The sequence below is a fragment of the Astyanax mexicanus genome, chromosome 20 (assembly GCF_023375975.1).
Source record: "Astyanax mexicanus isolate ESR-SI-001 chromosome 20, AstMex3_surface, whole genome shotgun sequence".
NCBI classification, from domain to species: Eukaryota; Metazoa; Chordata; class Actinopteri; order Characiformes; family Acestrorhamphidae; genus Astyanax; species Astyanax mexicanus.
The window spans coordinates 31,163,397-31,181,394 of record NC_064427.1 but is presented as its reverse complement, the minus strand read 5'-3'; the positions used below and the strand labels follow the sequence as shown (position 1 = coordinate 31,181,394).

The 17,998-nt window shown below is 37.5% G+C and overlaps 1 protein-coding gene across 6 annotated transcripts in view; it reads right to left on the bottom strand.

Moving 5' to 3' along the window:
- The window catches only part of LOC103024073 (uncharacterized), a 37,793-nt gene that overhangs the window by 4,957 nt on the left and 14,838 nt on the right, over positions 1-17,998 (bottom strand). Inside the window, exons 3-4 of one of the 6 annotated variants that reach the window (XM_049468657.1) lie at positions 17,311-17,443; positions 547-752 (exon numbers count right to left, since the gene is read on the bottom strand). In XM_049468657.1, the coding sequence (XP_049324614.1) occupies positions 547-752 (206 nt within the window). In that variant the 5' untranslated portion in view covers positions 17,311-17,443. Of the gene's footprint in view, positions 1-546; positions 770-1,998; positions 2,546-17,310; positions 17,444-17,998 lie in introns of those variants that run through there. The other 5 variants (XM_007236198.4, XM_049468658.1, XM_007236199.4 and 2 more) reach the window with 5 other exon arrangements.

Here is a 17,998-nt window from a genome sequence, read left to right as displayed (position 1 = left end):
TCTTTTCCAACTGCTGCTGATAAAACATTGCCAAGTAGCCAGCATGCTCGGAGGAAAAGGCAGCAACTCTGTTCCGATACATCAGCTCACAGACGCCTTGTGCTGAGCGACATCACCCTTTGGATTGATGTGGGGAGAGATTGCCATCTACCCACCCAGAGAGAGCAAGGTCAATTGTGCCAAAATAGCCACATGAACTACATGAACAGGATTCGAACCAGCTATCTCCTGATCATTGTGGCAGCGCTTAGCATACTGGACTACTCGGAGCCCCCACATTATTGATTTTTAAAGACTAGTTCACATGTAAAGATCGATCTTTGTATTGAAATCCTATGGTACGCAGATTTTCTATGTAACAAAAGTAATGGTGTGCTTTCCTAAAATGTGGTCAAATGATATCGCCCTGCTTACAATATGGCAATATATTGAATTGTAACCCTTATATTGTGATATGCACTGTATCGCCCAATTCTTATCCAGTTCCACACACTGCCCCAATGGTAAAAAAAACATTGTTCAGAATCAGTGTCTGCAATGCTCTACCTGAGGTCTCTATACATGCTGCTTTGGACAGGCAGGCCATTGTCGTACGTGCCCACACGTTCCTCATAGAACCACGTGCCACCCACGTGGTCGGTCAGCTCGTACACCACCGGGGGGTCAAACGCTTTGGGTCGAGACAAGATGTGTCGGGCAGCACACAGCCCTGCGGCCCCCGCACCCACCACTGCAACACGGAGCCTCCCCATCTGTGAGAAGAAGAACACTAAGGAGGGGGCGGACACACAAGCAGGAGGACACAGGCGAGGATAAAGTGTAATGACATTCACACACAAAAGCCAAACCGCAGGGGTGACGGAGTGACTCAAATGCAGCAGACCATTTCATGATGTTCTCAGAGGCAGGGAAATAATGTGAATGGCTGCATTCAAAAACCAAACCGCATATGTATGGTTCTGTATGTTGAAGCAGACATTTTGCCTTGGCTTAAAACAAGCAGAAATGGTTTATTGTCTGTTGTTTTATTGTTAAAATTTGCTCTGTTCTGATTCATTGACATGTTTATGAGCTTGGCTTCTGCTAAGAAAACATATTTTTAATGTACAAGTTATTCATAGTAAAATCTAGAAATAGAACTGTCAATGGATCTTCGATGTGTAAGATTGTTATATAAAGGTCACCGTTTTTACTTAAATTATCAAGTAATTATTTTATATATTTTTTATATTTTATTAGAATTTTTTGTGTTATTAATTGATTTTATTTTCACTGAGTGCAGGTCACATGTTTTATATTGGATCTGTGTTGATCAGAACATTGGAACAGATATAAAATATAGCTATATTTTTTGTAATTACAAAAAATAACATACAGAAAATTTTAAAAACATTCTAATTAATTTGCGTTATAACTCTTCATAGACTAAGCACCAACAAATCAAATCTATATTAATTTTACGTAAAAATCCAAGTATAAAATATAACAAATATATGATTAATGTATATATCAGGAGATGGACATTTTTGACCCATGTGTATTCAAAAAGTAGGACAGGATAAAAAATAAAACAAGGATGTACTATAATGAAAAAAAGTTAATTGAGGAAAACCTTAAATACTGAATGAATAGCTTATGTTATTGCAAAGATATGGAAAATTAAAACTCAATTGGGTCACTTTTTATCAATGTTACACATCAAAGGATTAAATTATAAATATAGTTAAATCAGGTGAGCTGAAATTAATTACTACATAAATGTACACAGTGATTAAGTCCATAGAGAAACCAGAGACCAGTGTTAATCTAATCTAGCTAATTTAGATTAATTCATCTGTTAACTTTAGTCTCCCAAACCTTTCAAATTTTTATCTACCCAAAATTGCCAAAAACGCATTCTGACTGACTTTTATTCTATTTCAACGAGTTTTTCTGTCACAAAACACTCTACATAAGACTTTTACTAATATAACCAGCCTTTTTTTAACCTTTGCTTACTTGTCAGGACGAGAAACTGAAAGGTCACCGCAGAAATCGGCTTTTTCCTGTCACGAGTCTGATCCTCTGCAGATCCTGACAACTATATTCGCCATATTGGACCGAGTGCAAAACTAACACAATTTCTACCGTCTCACTAACATGGACTTTGATCGTTAGACCTTCAGTCCTGCAGAAAGGCAGGTTAACAGGCGACACGGTGCATTTTATATCCATTAATCAGTCGTAACTTATTAACTAAGCTGGGGTAGGTTAGTTAACCTAACGTTACATAACAGCAAAATACTAAGTAACTAACGCTAGTTACCTAACTTATAAACAAACCTGTGAACTCGCGCCTCAGTCATCCCTTCTCTAAATGCTCTTCTACAGGAGTGTAAATAGACCCCAGACCCCTCCATACATCTACAGTACAGTAATACAGTCTGACTGGGGTGTTCTAGGGTACTTATATGCATTTTCCTGCCTGAGTTTCCGTCCTCTTTCTCCTTCTTCCTCCTCCTACAGTAGCACTAGCAGCACACAGCGCTGAAACTCGGTCTCTGACACAAGGAGAGTCACTCCCCCAACAGCAGCTTCACAGCTTAACCCTACCTCCACAGTCTGCTCTCCTCCATTACTACAAGAACTAGGGTCTGAGTAACAATTTTACACAGAGTATCTGAAAATGCCATTATCTTACTTCAATAATTAATGAAATACCCAAGCAATATATTCCAACAAACACATAAAAAGTTGTTAAAACGTTGTCTAGTTTCTTACAGCATTACTACAACGTTGTCCACAAGGTTGCACTATTTGTGTTTTTATCAACACGGTTACTTTGTTACAAAATTGCTACAATGTTATCCAAAGATTGCACTTTTTACATTTTTTTTTCACAACGTTGTCTAGTTTCTTACAGCATTCCTTGTCCAAAGGTTGCACTGTTAGTGTTTTATCAACAAAGTTGTCAAAAAGTTATTCAGTGGTTCCACTGTTTGTATCACAGTTTTGTCTACTGTCTTACAACATTGCTACAATGTTATCAGAAGATTGCAATGTTTATGTTTTCATCAATAAAGTTTCATCAAAACGTTTTTTAGTTTATTAGAGCATTACTACAACATGGTCCAAAGGTGGCACTGTTTTTTCTTTATCAACAACACTGTCACGTTTTCTACTGTCTTACAACACTGCTACAATGTTAGCTGAAGTTTGCACTGTTTATGTTTTTATCAAGAAGTTGTTACAACACTGTCAAGTTTTTTACAGTCTTACTACAACACTGTCCACAGGTTGCACTGTTTGTGTTTCATTAACAACATTGTCACAACCTTTTTCATATGGTTGCTACAAGGTTATCAAAAGGATGCACTCTTTATGTTTTTTATCAACAAGTTCTCAAAACGTTGTCCAAAGGTTGCACTGTGTCTGTTTCATCAGCAACATTGTCACAATGTTGTCTACAGTCTTAAACCTTGTCTCACATTGTTGTCTACTGTCTAAACCTTGCCTCAACTTTGTCCAAAAGTTGCACTATTTGTTTCATCAATACATTGTCAAAACGTTGTCTACTTTCTTACAACGTTGCTACAATGTTATCAAAAGTTTGTACTGTTTATGTTTTTATCAAAAAGTTGTTACAACATTGTCTAGTTTCTTACAGCATTACTACAACGTTGACCCAAGATTGCACTGTTTGTTTCATCAGCAACATTGTCAGAATGTTGTTTATTGTCATAAACCTTGCCTCAGCATTGTTTAAAAATTGCTCTGTGTGTTTCATCAACAACATTGTCACAACTTTGTCTGATTTCTTACAGAATTACTACAATGTTGTTCAAAAGTTTGTTTCATAAACATTCTCACAATGGTATCTACTTTTTTACAATGTTGCTACAACGTTATCCAAAGGTTGCACTGTTTATGTTTTTATCGATATGTTGTTACAACATTGTATAGTTTCTTACAGCATTAATACAACCTTATTTACAGGTTGCACTGTTTGTGTTTTTATCAACAAAGTTGTCACAACGTTGTCCAAAAGTGGACATACTCCACCCCAGGGCCACAGTTTAGCATGTCTTAATGTATTGTTCTACTAAATGGGGAGCCACCATTCTCCTTCTCCTTGAGCCAGGCTGTATTTTTTTTTATGTGCAGATGCTGTATATTTTGTGCAGAACATGCTCTGTGTCATCAGACATAGGACGTCCAAACTTGAACTATCTGCTGTGCAAGATAGCAGACATCATTGCTTTTCACACCAGCCCTGTGTTTAGAGATGAAACAGATGACAATGTCACCCTTGTAAAGTCCAAACAATCACTGGTCTGTCACACCTGCAGGTCAGAAACAGAACAGAAAGCGAACCTTCACCTCTTATCAGAGCTGTGTATGGAGGTTGACAAAAGATACAGGGCACGGTGATGGCAGAAGTAGATATAAATGAAAGATAGCATGAATGGAATGTCGGTTTGGATTAGTTCCGCTAATCACATCATCTAGTTCTTGATTATTTAGAAATCTGGGACTATAACAGTTTATTGACTGAGTGTTGACAAAGTGGACTGTTCCAGTGTACGTCATCTACCTTCATAGTGTGGAGTATGTGACGTAAGTGATTTAGCCTTTGATCTGAGTCTGAGATATAGAAAATGAGAGGCGCCAGAGAAAGCACTAAGACCATAGTTGATAAATTAATCACCAAAACGACACATGTTGTAGTTTTTTTTTTGTTAAATTGAACTATATTTTCTGTGAATGCACAATTTCTTTTAAAGTCTTTCATAACCTTTTTAAGGTAAAATGCCCACACACGTCATATACTGAAAATGTGATAGGCCTAATATCTAACCATATGTAATCTAACCATAAGGTAATAAGAAAAAAAAAAAAACAGAGGAAAAAATATTTAGAGTTTGAGTACAACTCAACATGCCTAATGTTTAAACACAGTTCCACATTCCATTACCTTCGAAAAATTGAGAATTTTTTTCTTTCCATTGCTTTTTAGTATATTTTTTTCATTTAAAATTTCTCTCACTTCTTGCTTTGAATATTCCTGTCCATTTTCTTTTTTTGCAACTCTTCAATCTACTTCTTCTCCATCTTCCTCAACTGTTCAGAACACTCTATTCTGTTGTTCTGTTGTCCTCTCATTGTAGGTTGGTGTAGATTTAGCAGCTACATCCAGCATAAATATCATAAAGTTCTTGAAGCTTTCCTACATTCTCTAATTTCTTATATTGGTAATACTTACTAAATTCACATAACAAAAGGAAAATTTGCTATAATTTAATGTCTAATGTTTTTAAGATGGTGCTTGAAAACAGGCTAGCAAACAGTTTAGTACCTCCAAAGTTCCAGCTTTAAGATAAGGACAAAACCTTCCAAACTTCATTGGACGTAACTTTGGAGACATTTTAGAGTATTTCTTTTTGTCCATTTATCATGAAATTATGATTAAAATCTGCAAAAACAAAGACAATAACCACATCCTAGTTACAACTTATGTAGCTTTTCACTTCAAATCAGTCTAAGCTTTAAGTATTAAATTACTCATTTTCAGATTCATTTTAAAAAGCCTCATTATTCAATCTAATAAACATTTTTCACAACTTGAGAAGCGCTTAATCACCAGAAAACAAACTGTTTAATTAAAATAGCCTCAGCTTGTCAATACAGATTGCCAACTTCAGCCAACCTTTATTTATATTTGTCTGCACTGTTAGAAATAGACTAATAGGTTTTTGAAATTTGTTTCACAGAAATGTTAACTGTTCAGGGACATTTAAACCAAAAATGACTCAGTTTTAATAAGCATTAAGTTTAACAGCTTTTCAGTTCCCAAATGAATCAGACCAGTGAGAACAGTGTGCTGTAACTAAAAGGCTTTATGTATGATATATTTGACTGTGGTAAAAAAAACAGCAGTGACTGGCTCTGCTGTTGCTGCAAAATGTTAAAAGCATTTCTCCCAGTTAGTTGTGTCATCTGTTACAATTATTTAAATACAAAGTATTCAGACACACTTAATAACCTGTTCACTGCTTTATGTACATGCTTATTCTTATTATTCCTTATTGTTATATAGTGTTTTTCTAGAATCCAATGAAGCTTATAATGAAGACTCATGATACAATCCTTTTCCTTCAAGAAATACACATACTTGTAAGAACCAACAGCCAGTCGCATATTTTTTTTAACCGGAACCAACCACGCTGACCCAGGATGAAGTGGCACTTAGTATTTGGGTACACAGGCATACACATATTCACACAAACCAGATTAATTTAGACTAACTGTCAGGGTTGCACAGCAAGGGAGATGCGAATACAAGTATTTATTAAACTAAGGAACCAAAATGAACAGAAAAAAAACAGGAAATAAAAAACAGGACTAACTAATAAAACAAGAAATAAACTAAAACTGAGCACATGAAACAAGCAACCTAAACATGGAAACTTCACCTAGATGGGGACTTGAACCCAAGACTCCAGTTCAGAAAAGCAAACATGCTAGCCACCAAGGGTGCATTTAGAAACCCTAAAAATTACCACTTTTTCCTACTGATTCTCCTCTGTGACACCATTTTCCTGCCTATTCAAATTACCAGAGACGAAAGAAGCTGAGAGTATGTTATCCAAGACGGAAGTGTTTTAAAGAGGATATGCTTTGTTTCAGCTGCTTGCAATTATTACAGTATTATTATAAACTGCTCTTCAAAACTTAAAGATTAAAACTAAAAAAAAAAACAATGGCAATAATTACCATCACAGCCTATGCAGGAAGTATCGTCAGATTATACGATTCATTGTATCTTTGTAATGAGCAGGTGTTTAAACATCCACAATTAACGCAATTAAATGGGTGGGACTGCAGTACATTTGCTGTCTCTTTGCAGCAGCTGCGATTGGCTCGGCAGCATTAGGGGGGTGATGAATACGAGCAATATGATTGGCTCAGTTCATCAGTAGTCAACATAATGTTCGAAATAAATAAATTGCCCCATTTCCCAAGTTACTGCTCATCCCTCTGTTCCTCATGCTCATTTCCAAATGTTTCTAGATGCACTCCAAAGCAGGACAGTTGTTTCCCCAGAGTCTTAATAATGAATAATGAATGGCTTCTTACCACAGGCAGATTAACAGCTAAAGAGATATGTCTTGACACTTTCACAAATTCATACTGTGCTGATATATCATCACTCTATTTCTCCAATTCTGACCTGCATTTTATCTGCTACATTATTGCACCCAGACACTTTATACATTGATCGTTGACCTGTTTATTGTTGTCTTGGTAATTCCCTGGTAATGAATGAACAACAATTATTGTTGCTACGAGTCCATTGCACAGTGTCTAGTCTCTGCTGTTTTGTGCTTTTGTCATGCTTTTAGGCTTTCATTGTATTTGTGTAGATTTCAGAGACTCCACTTCCCATGATACACGTTCCACTGTTACCTGCTTACATTCCACCACTCAGAGACAGTTTCCCTGTTCAAAGTGGAATGCCTTCTAAACTCTGTTCACCTGTTAAAACTCATTTACCTGTGTATATATACCCCTCTGTTTTCACTCTTACTTTGAGAATTATTGCCAACATACCCTTGGAGTTGCATACTGAGTGTTATATATTGTTCCTGTTTGTTGCTTTGTTTTGCTGTTTGCCTTTGCTGTTTTGGTTCTTCTCCCTGGTTCTGATTGTTGTACTGGTTTTAAGACTTTTGATTATCATTTACAACTTCACCTCAGTCATGACCATGTCTGGTTTGTTATTTTTCATTTTTCTCTTGTTTATTTGTTTGATTAAACCATCTGTTTAACCAACATTTATATGTGTAAGCGTCGGGTATTTTTGTCAGTTCTGACATCTTTATGGTGAAATAATTACGCTACTGAACAGGGCCTGCATTCCCAAAAGCATTTCAGCACTAAGAACATCTTGACATGAAGAGAGAGTGCTCAGTGTGATGCTTGATTGACTGTCTAAGAATAATCTTAAAATAAAAGCTCTTTCACATTTAATTCAATGAGAAAATGTTACAAATTTCAAAAATCTGCTAATTGTGTTGTGAGTATCGACTGTATGTTTGCTATATTAGTATTCACTCTTTAAATATGCTTGTGTTTGAGATGAAAAGATGGCACAGAGGTTATAGGTGTTGAGGTGTTGAGTTAGGGCTACCTAACTACTTTGTATCAAGTTCTAATAATCTTTGCTCAAGTGTATAATAGCAGCACTTTCAGGAGAAAAAGAGAACCACAATTCCTCCAGCCCAGTTTTAAAGTAATTTGCTTGAGTTAAATTAAATTCTTTTAATGTGACTCCTTTGTATAAGTTTTTTTATGTTCCCCCAAAACAGCCCAAAATTGAAAGAGGCATCATTGAGAAGAGTGGTGGTTTGTATGGTACTGGCCAAGATGACATTGCTGCCATTATGGCTATTTCAAATACATTTACAGGAGCTATAATTATCTTCCTCAAAAAATTTTCAGTGATGGAACAAAACAGAGTGGTTGTTATAACCAAAAAGGAGTTGGTAAGACATGCTTCAAAGAGCAGTCTACATTAAATGACTAACAAACATTTTAAAAACGGGTTATTCTTTCCTAAAGACATGAATGCACCAGCAGTTGTAAAATGAAGTTGTGTTTTTTCTTAACCTACATGGTAAGGTGTGATAAATGCTAAAAAAAAGTAGGAAGGCTGTGAAAAAATTGTGTGAGCAAGGGTGCAATGATAGTTGATAATGAACACAGTCAGATGATGGTGACCTAAGGCCTGAAGCTAAAGCCAGGCAAGATATGGCACAATTTGACTTTTAGTTTATTTTACGGTAAGTAAGTGGGCTGTTGTCAGATAATGATAGACAGTGAAGGTCAAGGGAAAGGAAGAGTAGGTTTTGTGAAGGTGCATCACTGGCTAAAACATGACATATATACATTTATTAGCCTTTAATGCAGAACCTTAAAACCAAATCTTTAAGTCCTGTAATTTGAAAGGTGGGTCCTACATGGATTAGAACATCTCAAATATTCCAAATCAGATTCAGATCTGAGGAATCTGCTTAGACACCGAGCCAACTGCTTGAAATTGTTGGTGGCACTATTCACATGGATGCCAGGAACCCCAGCAGTTTTCACAGCAGATCAGTGCCCAGAGTATCACATTGCCCTTGCCAACTTGGCTTTTTGCCATAGTGCTTCCTCCTGCCATCTCTTCTCCTGGAAAATAACAAACAAACAACTCCAAAAAGGTGGATTTTGTAAAATGTAAAGACAAAGAATGAAATGATTTGCAAATCTATTTTTGAATGATATTGTAAGTAAGTTACAATTTCATGGAAAACATTAATTATTTAGCTTGATGGAAACAATACATCTCAAAAAGTTGGGGTGGGGCAACAGAAGGCTGGAAAAGTAAGTCATACTAAAATAAAACAGCTACAAAAGAAGCAATTTGCAACTACCTCACATGACTGGGTATAAAAAGAACATTTTAGAGAAGCAGAGTCTCTTAGAAGCAAAGATGGAGGTTCACCAATCTGTGAAAAACAAAGACCCGTAGGTTGAGACCATTAAGATAACACCACATCCAGAGTGTGGCCATGAGAGCGTGTGCTCCCAGAAATTACAGGATGACCAATGATCAAAATCTGTGAAAAAAATATATATATTTACATACATTATATGTAAACTGGTCAATAATTCTGAGACAATGGCTCTGAGGAAGGAGCTCTGAGGAAGGTCTTTATGATGCAAGGATCGCTGGTTCAAATTGCAGTCAAAGTCAAAGTCAAAGTGGTTTTTATTGTCATTTCAGCTATATACAGAGTACACAGTGAAACGAAACAACGTTCCTCCAGGGACCATGGTGCACATAAACACAGTGTAGACAGAACAATAGTGCAACAGTACAAAAGTGCAGACAGACAATACAACACAATACAGACAAAGAATAATAAATAACAAGACAGTGTGCAAATTATGCAGTGTGCAAAAAGTGTGCAAAAAGACCAGTGAGGTAGTAATTACCTCTATTACACAGTGCATGCTGCCTGCCATCAGCAGCCAGAGTTTGAGAGATCACAACTGTTCTCTCAGGGGTGGGTTGATGGCATTTCCTCCCTGTATCACTCCTAGTGTGGTGCTGGTCAGCACAGGTGTCTGTTGGCTGTTGTATTGGAGCTGGGGTTGGCACTGTCCTCTGAACACACTGGCTAGCTAATCAGGGTGCATCAGAGCAGTTTGAAAAGTCGTGTTGTCTAGCTTCACCTGTGTCGAAGGAGGGGTGTGCTGGTTATCACCATTTTAGTTTTTGGTTACTTGTGATAGTGGGAGTTTATATGATTGGGAACTGGGTAGTTGACCTTCCAAATTGGGTCACAAATTGTAAAAAATAAAAAAAGGAAATAACAAATAGGGAAATTTAGTAATCTAGCTTTGCTCTAGCAGCTGTGACTCATACTTTACATACTGCAGACTGAATATATTCCCATTATCTGAGATGTATTTGTTGTACCCTTCGTTTCTGATAACTACTAGAATAAAAAAGATTACAGGTACACTTGATCCAGGCTTGTATTAAAAAATTTGTCCTGCTGACATTATCATTACTCGCGCTGTGGCTAAATGTTTATAGGAAACAGTCTGGGGGTGGAAGGCAGATACATAAAGGACAGAGAAGGTAAAGAAGGAGCTGGTAGAGAAGTTGCACATTGAGAACATCCCATTCGCTGTGAGATATGTGAGACACCCTGTTCTAATGGTGTCGTTCATCTTGCCTACAAATCTTTTCATATGTGCTAAAGGTCACTGCTCTTGTAGAACACCCAAATGTGTCAGTTACGTTCAAGTGTTTCTAAAATGTGATTGTTCAGGATGGGCTGCCCTTAAAACCAATTCAACTCTTCTATTTTAAGAGGACAGGACTTCACCTGGATGGCTGATAGACTGCATAGCCCTCCATAGTTCCTTAACCTCAACACCTCATCATACCCACTGCCCTTTATTGTAGGAACAGTGAACTTGTTAGATGAGTCACACATCACAGAGGCCAATTGTAACCTAATTGTGTCCTAATTTCCTATGTAGACATAGAGCTGCCACAGCACAGACTGCTGAATACTTACACTGACTTTTTACAATTTATGCAGAAGGAATCTTATATTTTGATACAGGATTAAAACATAAAGGTGTCTTGTAATCTATTTATATAATTTACATTTTGTGGCAGACATTGTCACGCTGCCAAAAACACACAAATAACAATCACACAGTTTACTAATAGAGGGATAAGGCTTACAAGGACAGTCAGAGACAGGCAGGTTTAGTAACAAAATCACAGCAATAGTAAACAACATACCAGGGAGAGAGCAAGCAAAAGAGGTAATACACGGGTAATCCAAACAATAGAAGAGCTAGGCAAAAAGTCTATTACAAAAATTCGGGTCAGTAAAAAAAACGGTACTAAAGGCAAGGCAAAAGAGTAGTCAAAAATACAAAAAACAAGTCGGTAACAAAAGAACATTAGACAAAAGAAACACAATAGACAAAATACCTGGCGATGAGCTACTGAAAACGAGGGGTAAATATACTAACATGACCAGCTGTGGGCTATCAGAAGCTTGGCGAATTTGAACGCCGTAGCGTTACATGGTCAGCAGAGTCCAGAAGGTCTGGTGCTAGTGCATGCTGGGAATTGGAGTCTTTAGTGTGTGTATCAGAGTTCTAATGGCAGGAAGACTGACAATATCAGGACTGATAGACATAATAAGGGTTTATATTTTATTAATGATCGATATGCATTCAGTTTTGTTTACATTACCTTAAATTATTTCATTTGTATTATGTTTTTCTAACAATATTTTCTGGAAAAATAGAGGTTGTGGGTCTTTGTGCAGAGTCTGACTCAACAATCTAAAGAAGTGTATTATATATATATATATATATATATATATATATATATATATATATATATATGTATGAGAAAAGTAAAAACTCATTTGGAGGAGAAATATATGTGCATTGCATGACTTGGTATCAGCAGTGTTTTGTTTGTTTAATCACTGCGACACTATTAGACTTGTCTCTCGATAGGATTTCATGCTATTTCATTAAGAAGAGTGATGGTTTTATGACAACATTATGGCATAATAATAAATGTCTCAGATAACACTTTCGAAGGCAGTGACTGTCTTCCTCAATGCTACAGTCAGTGGATGGTAGAATCTAAGTGAACTGAGTCTTCATTGACAGAACGCTCTAATGATCTGCTTCAGGCATGTAATGACTGATGTTCAGTGTAAATTCGACCAACACATCAGGGAACTGTTTATTTCCCCTGTAGGCATGTGCGCTGTGCTAGTATACTAGTGTCAAATGTTGTTGCTGTTTGTTCTTAACATACATGACAATGTGTGAGAAATGCTGAAAGTCAGCGTTGAAAGGCTGTGAAAATATTGTCTGTGGCAGGTGGCTACGGAGTCAGCACTGCTAGTGAAGGTTATGACGGACTCTCTCTGGTGGTTTGAGGCCTGAGGGTAAAACCAGGGCGGAAGCTTGGCTTGGAACTTTCATAATTTTACAGAACGCCACGTGCGAGATATATACCCCACTGTGAGCTGCCGCTGGGCAGTTAACTGTGACGATCTGGGTCCAGACAAACTGTGCAGCTTTGTAAAGCTGTATAAAAAGGTACGCCGCGTTCAGAGTATGAATCATTCACAGGAGCCTGGGTCCTTTCAGGCATTTTTATCTAGCGGAATTCTACAACAATGCCACATTAAAGGTTATAGCTTAGCTCTTTAATGCTTTTTCATATGGACAAAATGAAAAATAAATCTAAAGACCTTTTGATTTAAACACCCCTCTGATATTTTGTTCCAAAAATACATAGAAAAGCTGCATTATATAATAGTGAATATACTGCATATTACCTTATATCTAAAATATTCTACATGCCAATAGCAAATATGCTTTATTTGAACCCTAAGGCCACTGTAAATAAGAATGCAGATGTCTTAGCCAGGTATAGTTGTACAGTGGTATGCAAAAGTGGTATGTTGGATTTGAGAATATCTTTCTGATCTGTTTAACTTTTGAAGTCCATTTCACTCTTTGCACTCTTTGCTGGTTAAAAAACATAATCTAATGTAGACTCTAAAATCTGGAAGAACAAGCTACATAGTTATTCTTAACTCCAGATTAATATGTCAAGAGTACTATATCTCAATTTACTCTGTTAGTTGTATTATATTTTTTTAATAATATTCTATAACTAAAATGAAATGCGTTGTATATATCAATATTGTTATTACAATTATAATTACTATTTTGTGTAAAATTCACAACATATCTTTACCTCTTTTAGGCTATTCTTAATCTGTGCTGTAAGTGGCGTCATGATTTCAGACTTACTGCCACTTTTAAAAGCCAATTCAAAGCAAATTTCCAATGCTGATATCCTGTACATCCCTTTAGTTCTAATCTCCACACCTCACTTATAGTCCATTGTTTCTCAACCCTAGTCCTAAAGACCCCTGCTCTGCACATTTTAGTTGTTTTCTGACTTGTTCATGAGCTGATTAGCTGTATTAGCCTGAAGAGCACTGCGGCACCCAGCCCGAATAGAAGTACTGTGAGAATAGTGAGAGTCTGCGACTCATGAGCTATGAGTCAGAGTTTATTGAAAAAGAGATTTCCAGATGAGATTGATTGAAAGGCCAAACTTTTCAATTTGTGTTTCTTTTGACTATGTAACTTACATATTAGCGTCATGAAAGTCACTCAATAATTTATAGGAGCTACTGAACAACAACACAGAGATGGATAGATCTCAGAGATTGAGTCTGAGTCAAAAGTGTAGAAGCACTAAAACATCTGTAGGCCTCTTATTTGTTAGCACTGTTAAGATGAACAGTTTAAGATAAGCTCGATCTTATCACCACTGTGTATTTGGACAGTGTGTGTATATGTGACGTGTATCTCAGTGGCCTGGTACATGCTGTTGAGATGCTGATGAGATCACCCACAATACTTGATGTCTTATGTACAGCTGCAATTGTCCTGTATTTTGACTCATCAGATAGCAGATAGAGAGATAGAAACTTAATAAGTTTTCTAGGTTACATCAACAAGCCAACATGTAAATGAACAATACATTAAACTTTGATAAAAGAAAACTTTTCAAAATGATTCAGAGAAAAAATACTTTTAGCAGAACATCACTGTATAACAAGAAGTACAAAAGAAGACCTAAAGGAAGTTTACAAGCAGACTGTATGAAGTAAACTGTAAAACTGTGAAAATAGTCTGGGCTGTTTAATCTACACCTTTCTCCTGCACTATATATCAATTTGAATTCTGCCAGTATTGCTTGTCTAGCCTTATTTAAACTCAATGATGCAATGAGGATGCTGCCAGTGTACAAACTCACTAGGCCGTTTTCATGTACATTTGATTCAGTTAGTTTTGGTTTCACACTGCAGTTTAGTGAGGGGACTAAATAACTTTACTACATCTTGTTGTCATCAGCTATGTAGGCTGCATTGTTGAGTTGCTTTGCCAGGAGTTGTGATGAATTCTGGCTCTTTAGCATCAGATTCCTTTTATTTCTGTATAAATATGGGTTCATCTACTGTTACAGTAAATGGTAGTCGGATTTCGGCACAACACCAATTATTTTTCCTCCGGTTTGTTTAAAGACTGGCTCAACTTCCTGTAACTATTAAGAAAAGTGATTTCACACTGCAGAAGAACTGTCGTTTAGTAACTAGGAACACCTCCAAATTGGTTGGACACTTCTCTGGTCCTTAGGTCCAGACCGTAGTTCACGATCCCTTTCACACCTTCTTCTTTTGAAAATTCAGGTGTGAAATCACCCTAAAAAGATAACTTCTCACAAATTGTATAGTTGTGGGCTTTTCCAAGCTGTCCCTTGGGGTAATGATCAATTAACATATGTACATACATATCTCATTACTTTTGGCATATCAGTGTCAGTGTACCATCAGAGTCTGAATGTATAAAAGGTTTAGCACATTGAACACTAGGATTATTATACAGGATATAAGATTAATAATCCAAATGCTGAAATTATTGTGAAATATTCTAAACAGTTTTTAGAGTTCAATTTGTGGAGTGCAACAGGGCTCTATGTTAGGGTCTATAAAAATGATGTAAATAAGGCAATATTTAGTTAGTTACAAGAGTGAAGTGTGACACATGGTGTAAGAGCGGATTAGATTAAATTAAACATATCAATTTTGACAAATTTAGTTTTTTATAATAATATATTTTTAGATTCCTTCGCATTAATATTTCTTAACATACATATACAGTGCACAGGCATACCAGTCAATTAACTGCCGAAACCAATCTTGCTAATGTAGTGGGTCAAAACTCTGGAGCAGCGTTATAATGCGGCAGTAAAGCTCCTCTTGCCCTTGTGTTCTTTTGGAGTTCAGAATATCTTAACAAAACAAGAGCTGCAAGATGAGTCATCACATTGTTTCTAAATGTATTTATTTTTTGCTTTGAAGGTGATATATCATTTTCAGTACCTTTAAAAAAAACTGTGACAGCAGATTAAAGACTTTGATGCTGGAATTAGTGATGGTCCCTAGATGCTAATCTTTGATCAAATGTGATTAGCGAGGCAGAGGAGAAATAAAAAACACCTCAAGATTAAGTAGGATTAATGCGAAGCACATATAACAGTATTCTGCCAAACCTGATTAACTCTGGAGAAAATATGAAGCTCTTACTCTGCCTCCCACTGCATGCCATGCTGCTTCAAGTGCTCAGTCATTTGCTGTATTTACAAAGACCTGAAGTGGCTGGAGTAGGCACTGTGTGTAACCCTATTGAACATGACACATGGTATACACAACATATGAGCTCATACTAGCCATTGAATTATGTCAAGGATCTGCATGGAGCGACACTACAGTGCCTGTATTGTGTTTACAGACATTTCTGTATGCATGCAGATTCATGTGACAGATCAGTTTATTTCATATGACTGGTGTAGTATGTGTTGACATGTAAAAGCAAAAGGGTTTATTTTTGTACTCATATATAATGCCTGACATTTTAATTTTTGAAATATATTGTAAATATGCCTCTTTGTGTTGATAAATCTCTCTATATATTTTGAAATATGAACTAGCTTGAGCAGCAAGTCACAGTTTTGCAGAGGAGCCACTCGATGGCAGCATCCAGTCGCCACTGCTGTCTGATGTGTTAATGCACTGTGACAGTCTTTGTGTCGAGCAGCAGGCAGTGGGATGGGGGAGTAGGAGGGGTCCATAATAACAAGACAAATAAGAGGAAAATTGATTTTAGCCATGGTGTATTTGCCAAAGGGAGATAAGAGGAGATGTCAGCTTCTGGAAAATGCGGATAAAACTCTTTGTGGGGGTTCAGGGTTTTTGCATAGTGGGGGAGGGATGGAGAGAAGGCGTTTCGGAGAGGGAGAAAGGTGGCATTCCTTTGTCTCCAAAGCGGAAGGACATGTATGCCACAGCTAGTGGCGAAAAAGTGATAGGTAGCTATATGCACAGCTAGTGGTGGCGTGGGGATGCTGTGGGGAGCGGCGGTGCCGATAAGCGTATCACACAGTGTGTGTGTAAGATACGGTGTTCAAAAAGAGGAAGAAATTGTAGACGCATCAGAAAGGAGTTGCAGTGAGGAAAAGAAAAGAACACATGAAAGTCGCAGAAGGTGCACAAAGGTGTGTGAGAAATGGAGGCAGATTGGGATGAGTGTGAGAAAAGGGAACATATTTTTTTGCGACTAAAGAAGAAAATTGAGCAGAAAGGCTGAAGAAAGACAGAAAGAGAGGAAGAAAGAAAGAAAGAGTGAGGAGGAGGGGTGGAGAGGGAGAAATTGAAAGAGTGCCAGAGTGATTCAAGCCACCCCCCCACCACCACCCCACCTCTTTTGTATTTTACATTCAGTGCGGGTCGCTTCCTGGCACTTCATGGTTTCGACCCAGGCGTATGATGCATCACTCCCAGATGAAGGGGACCTGCTGCTGCCGAGGCTGATAATGATAATAGTTATGATGATAACAATAATAACCAACTTCCCATGTCGCTCCCGCCCGGCCTGCTGCTTACGTGGCAGGAATATCAGCTGCTCCTGCACGCTGTGTGGAGATGCTGTGGTGGCCTGGGGTGTGTATCTGTGTGTGTCTGTGCTTGTATGTGTTGAAAGGAAGGGAGTGTATGTTTTCTGTATGTGAGTATGTGTGTGTATGTGTGTGGCTATATGTGTGTGTGTGTGTTTGTGTGTGTCAATGCGCTTATTTCTATCCCCCACCTACTATTTCCTGTCGATTACAAGCTTGCCTGAGTTTGGCAGCTCGGCCAGCTGTAAGTCCTCCTCTCACATCTGATTACGGATGGTCAGGATCCAGCACGACTCCCCTTTCGGCATAGCTGCGGGCAGATCACTGAGCGTGACAAAAAGCAGACCGAACATTAGTGCACTGGTTAAACTGCAACATCTGAATACCTCCTATAGGCTTTGCGTATGCAAACATACATCGCTGCTCTAAAGCATTCTGCCAGAACTAAAATGATAAACACACACATACATGCGTCGTGAAATTTTTCCACACATTTTTTTACACCCCTCCATCTCTGGTCCAACAGTTCTAAAAGTAGATTTGGGGAAAAAGTCCAAAAGATAGTTTGCGTGGCCCGCAGCTGTTTTTGGATCTGCGCATCATGACTCTGACTCATGCACCGTAATGCTCACGTTCAGCACTATTGTTATTCTACTGACGACTTAAAACACTCGAAACATTCTATTACTACCCATCTCTTTTCCTTTTTCATATTCAGGCATGACTGGTTTGAACATCACTGACAAAAGAAGTAAAAAAGAGTAAAAGATGATGTATCATCTCCACTTTAACTGCGGACGTATCTATACAAACTGATTGAAATAACTCAAAAACCAATAAATCTACATAGATTGACACTGAATTGCATTGATTTTTTAC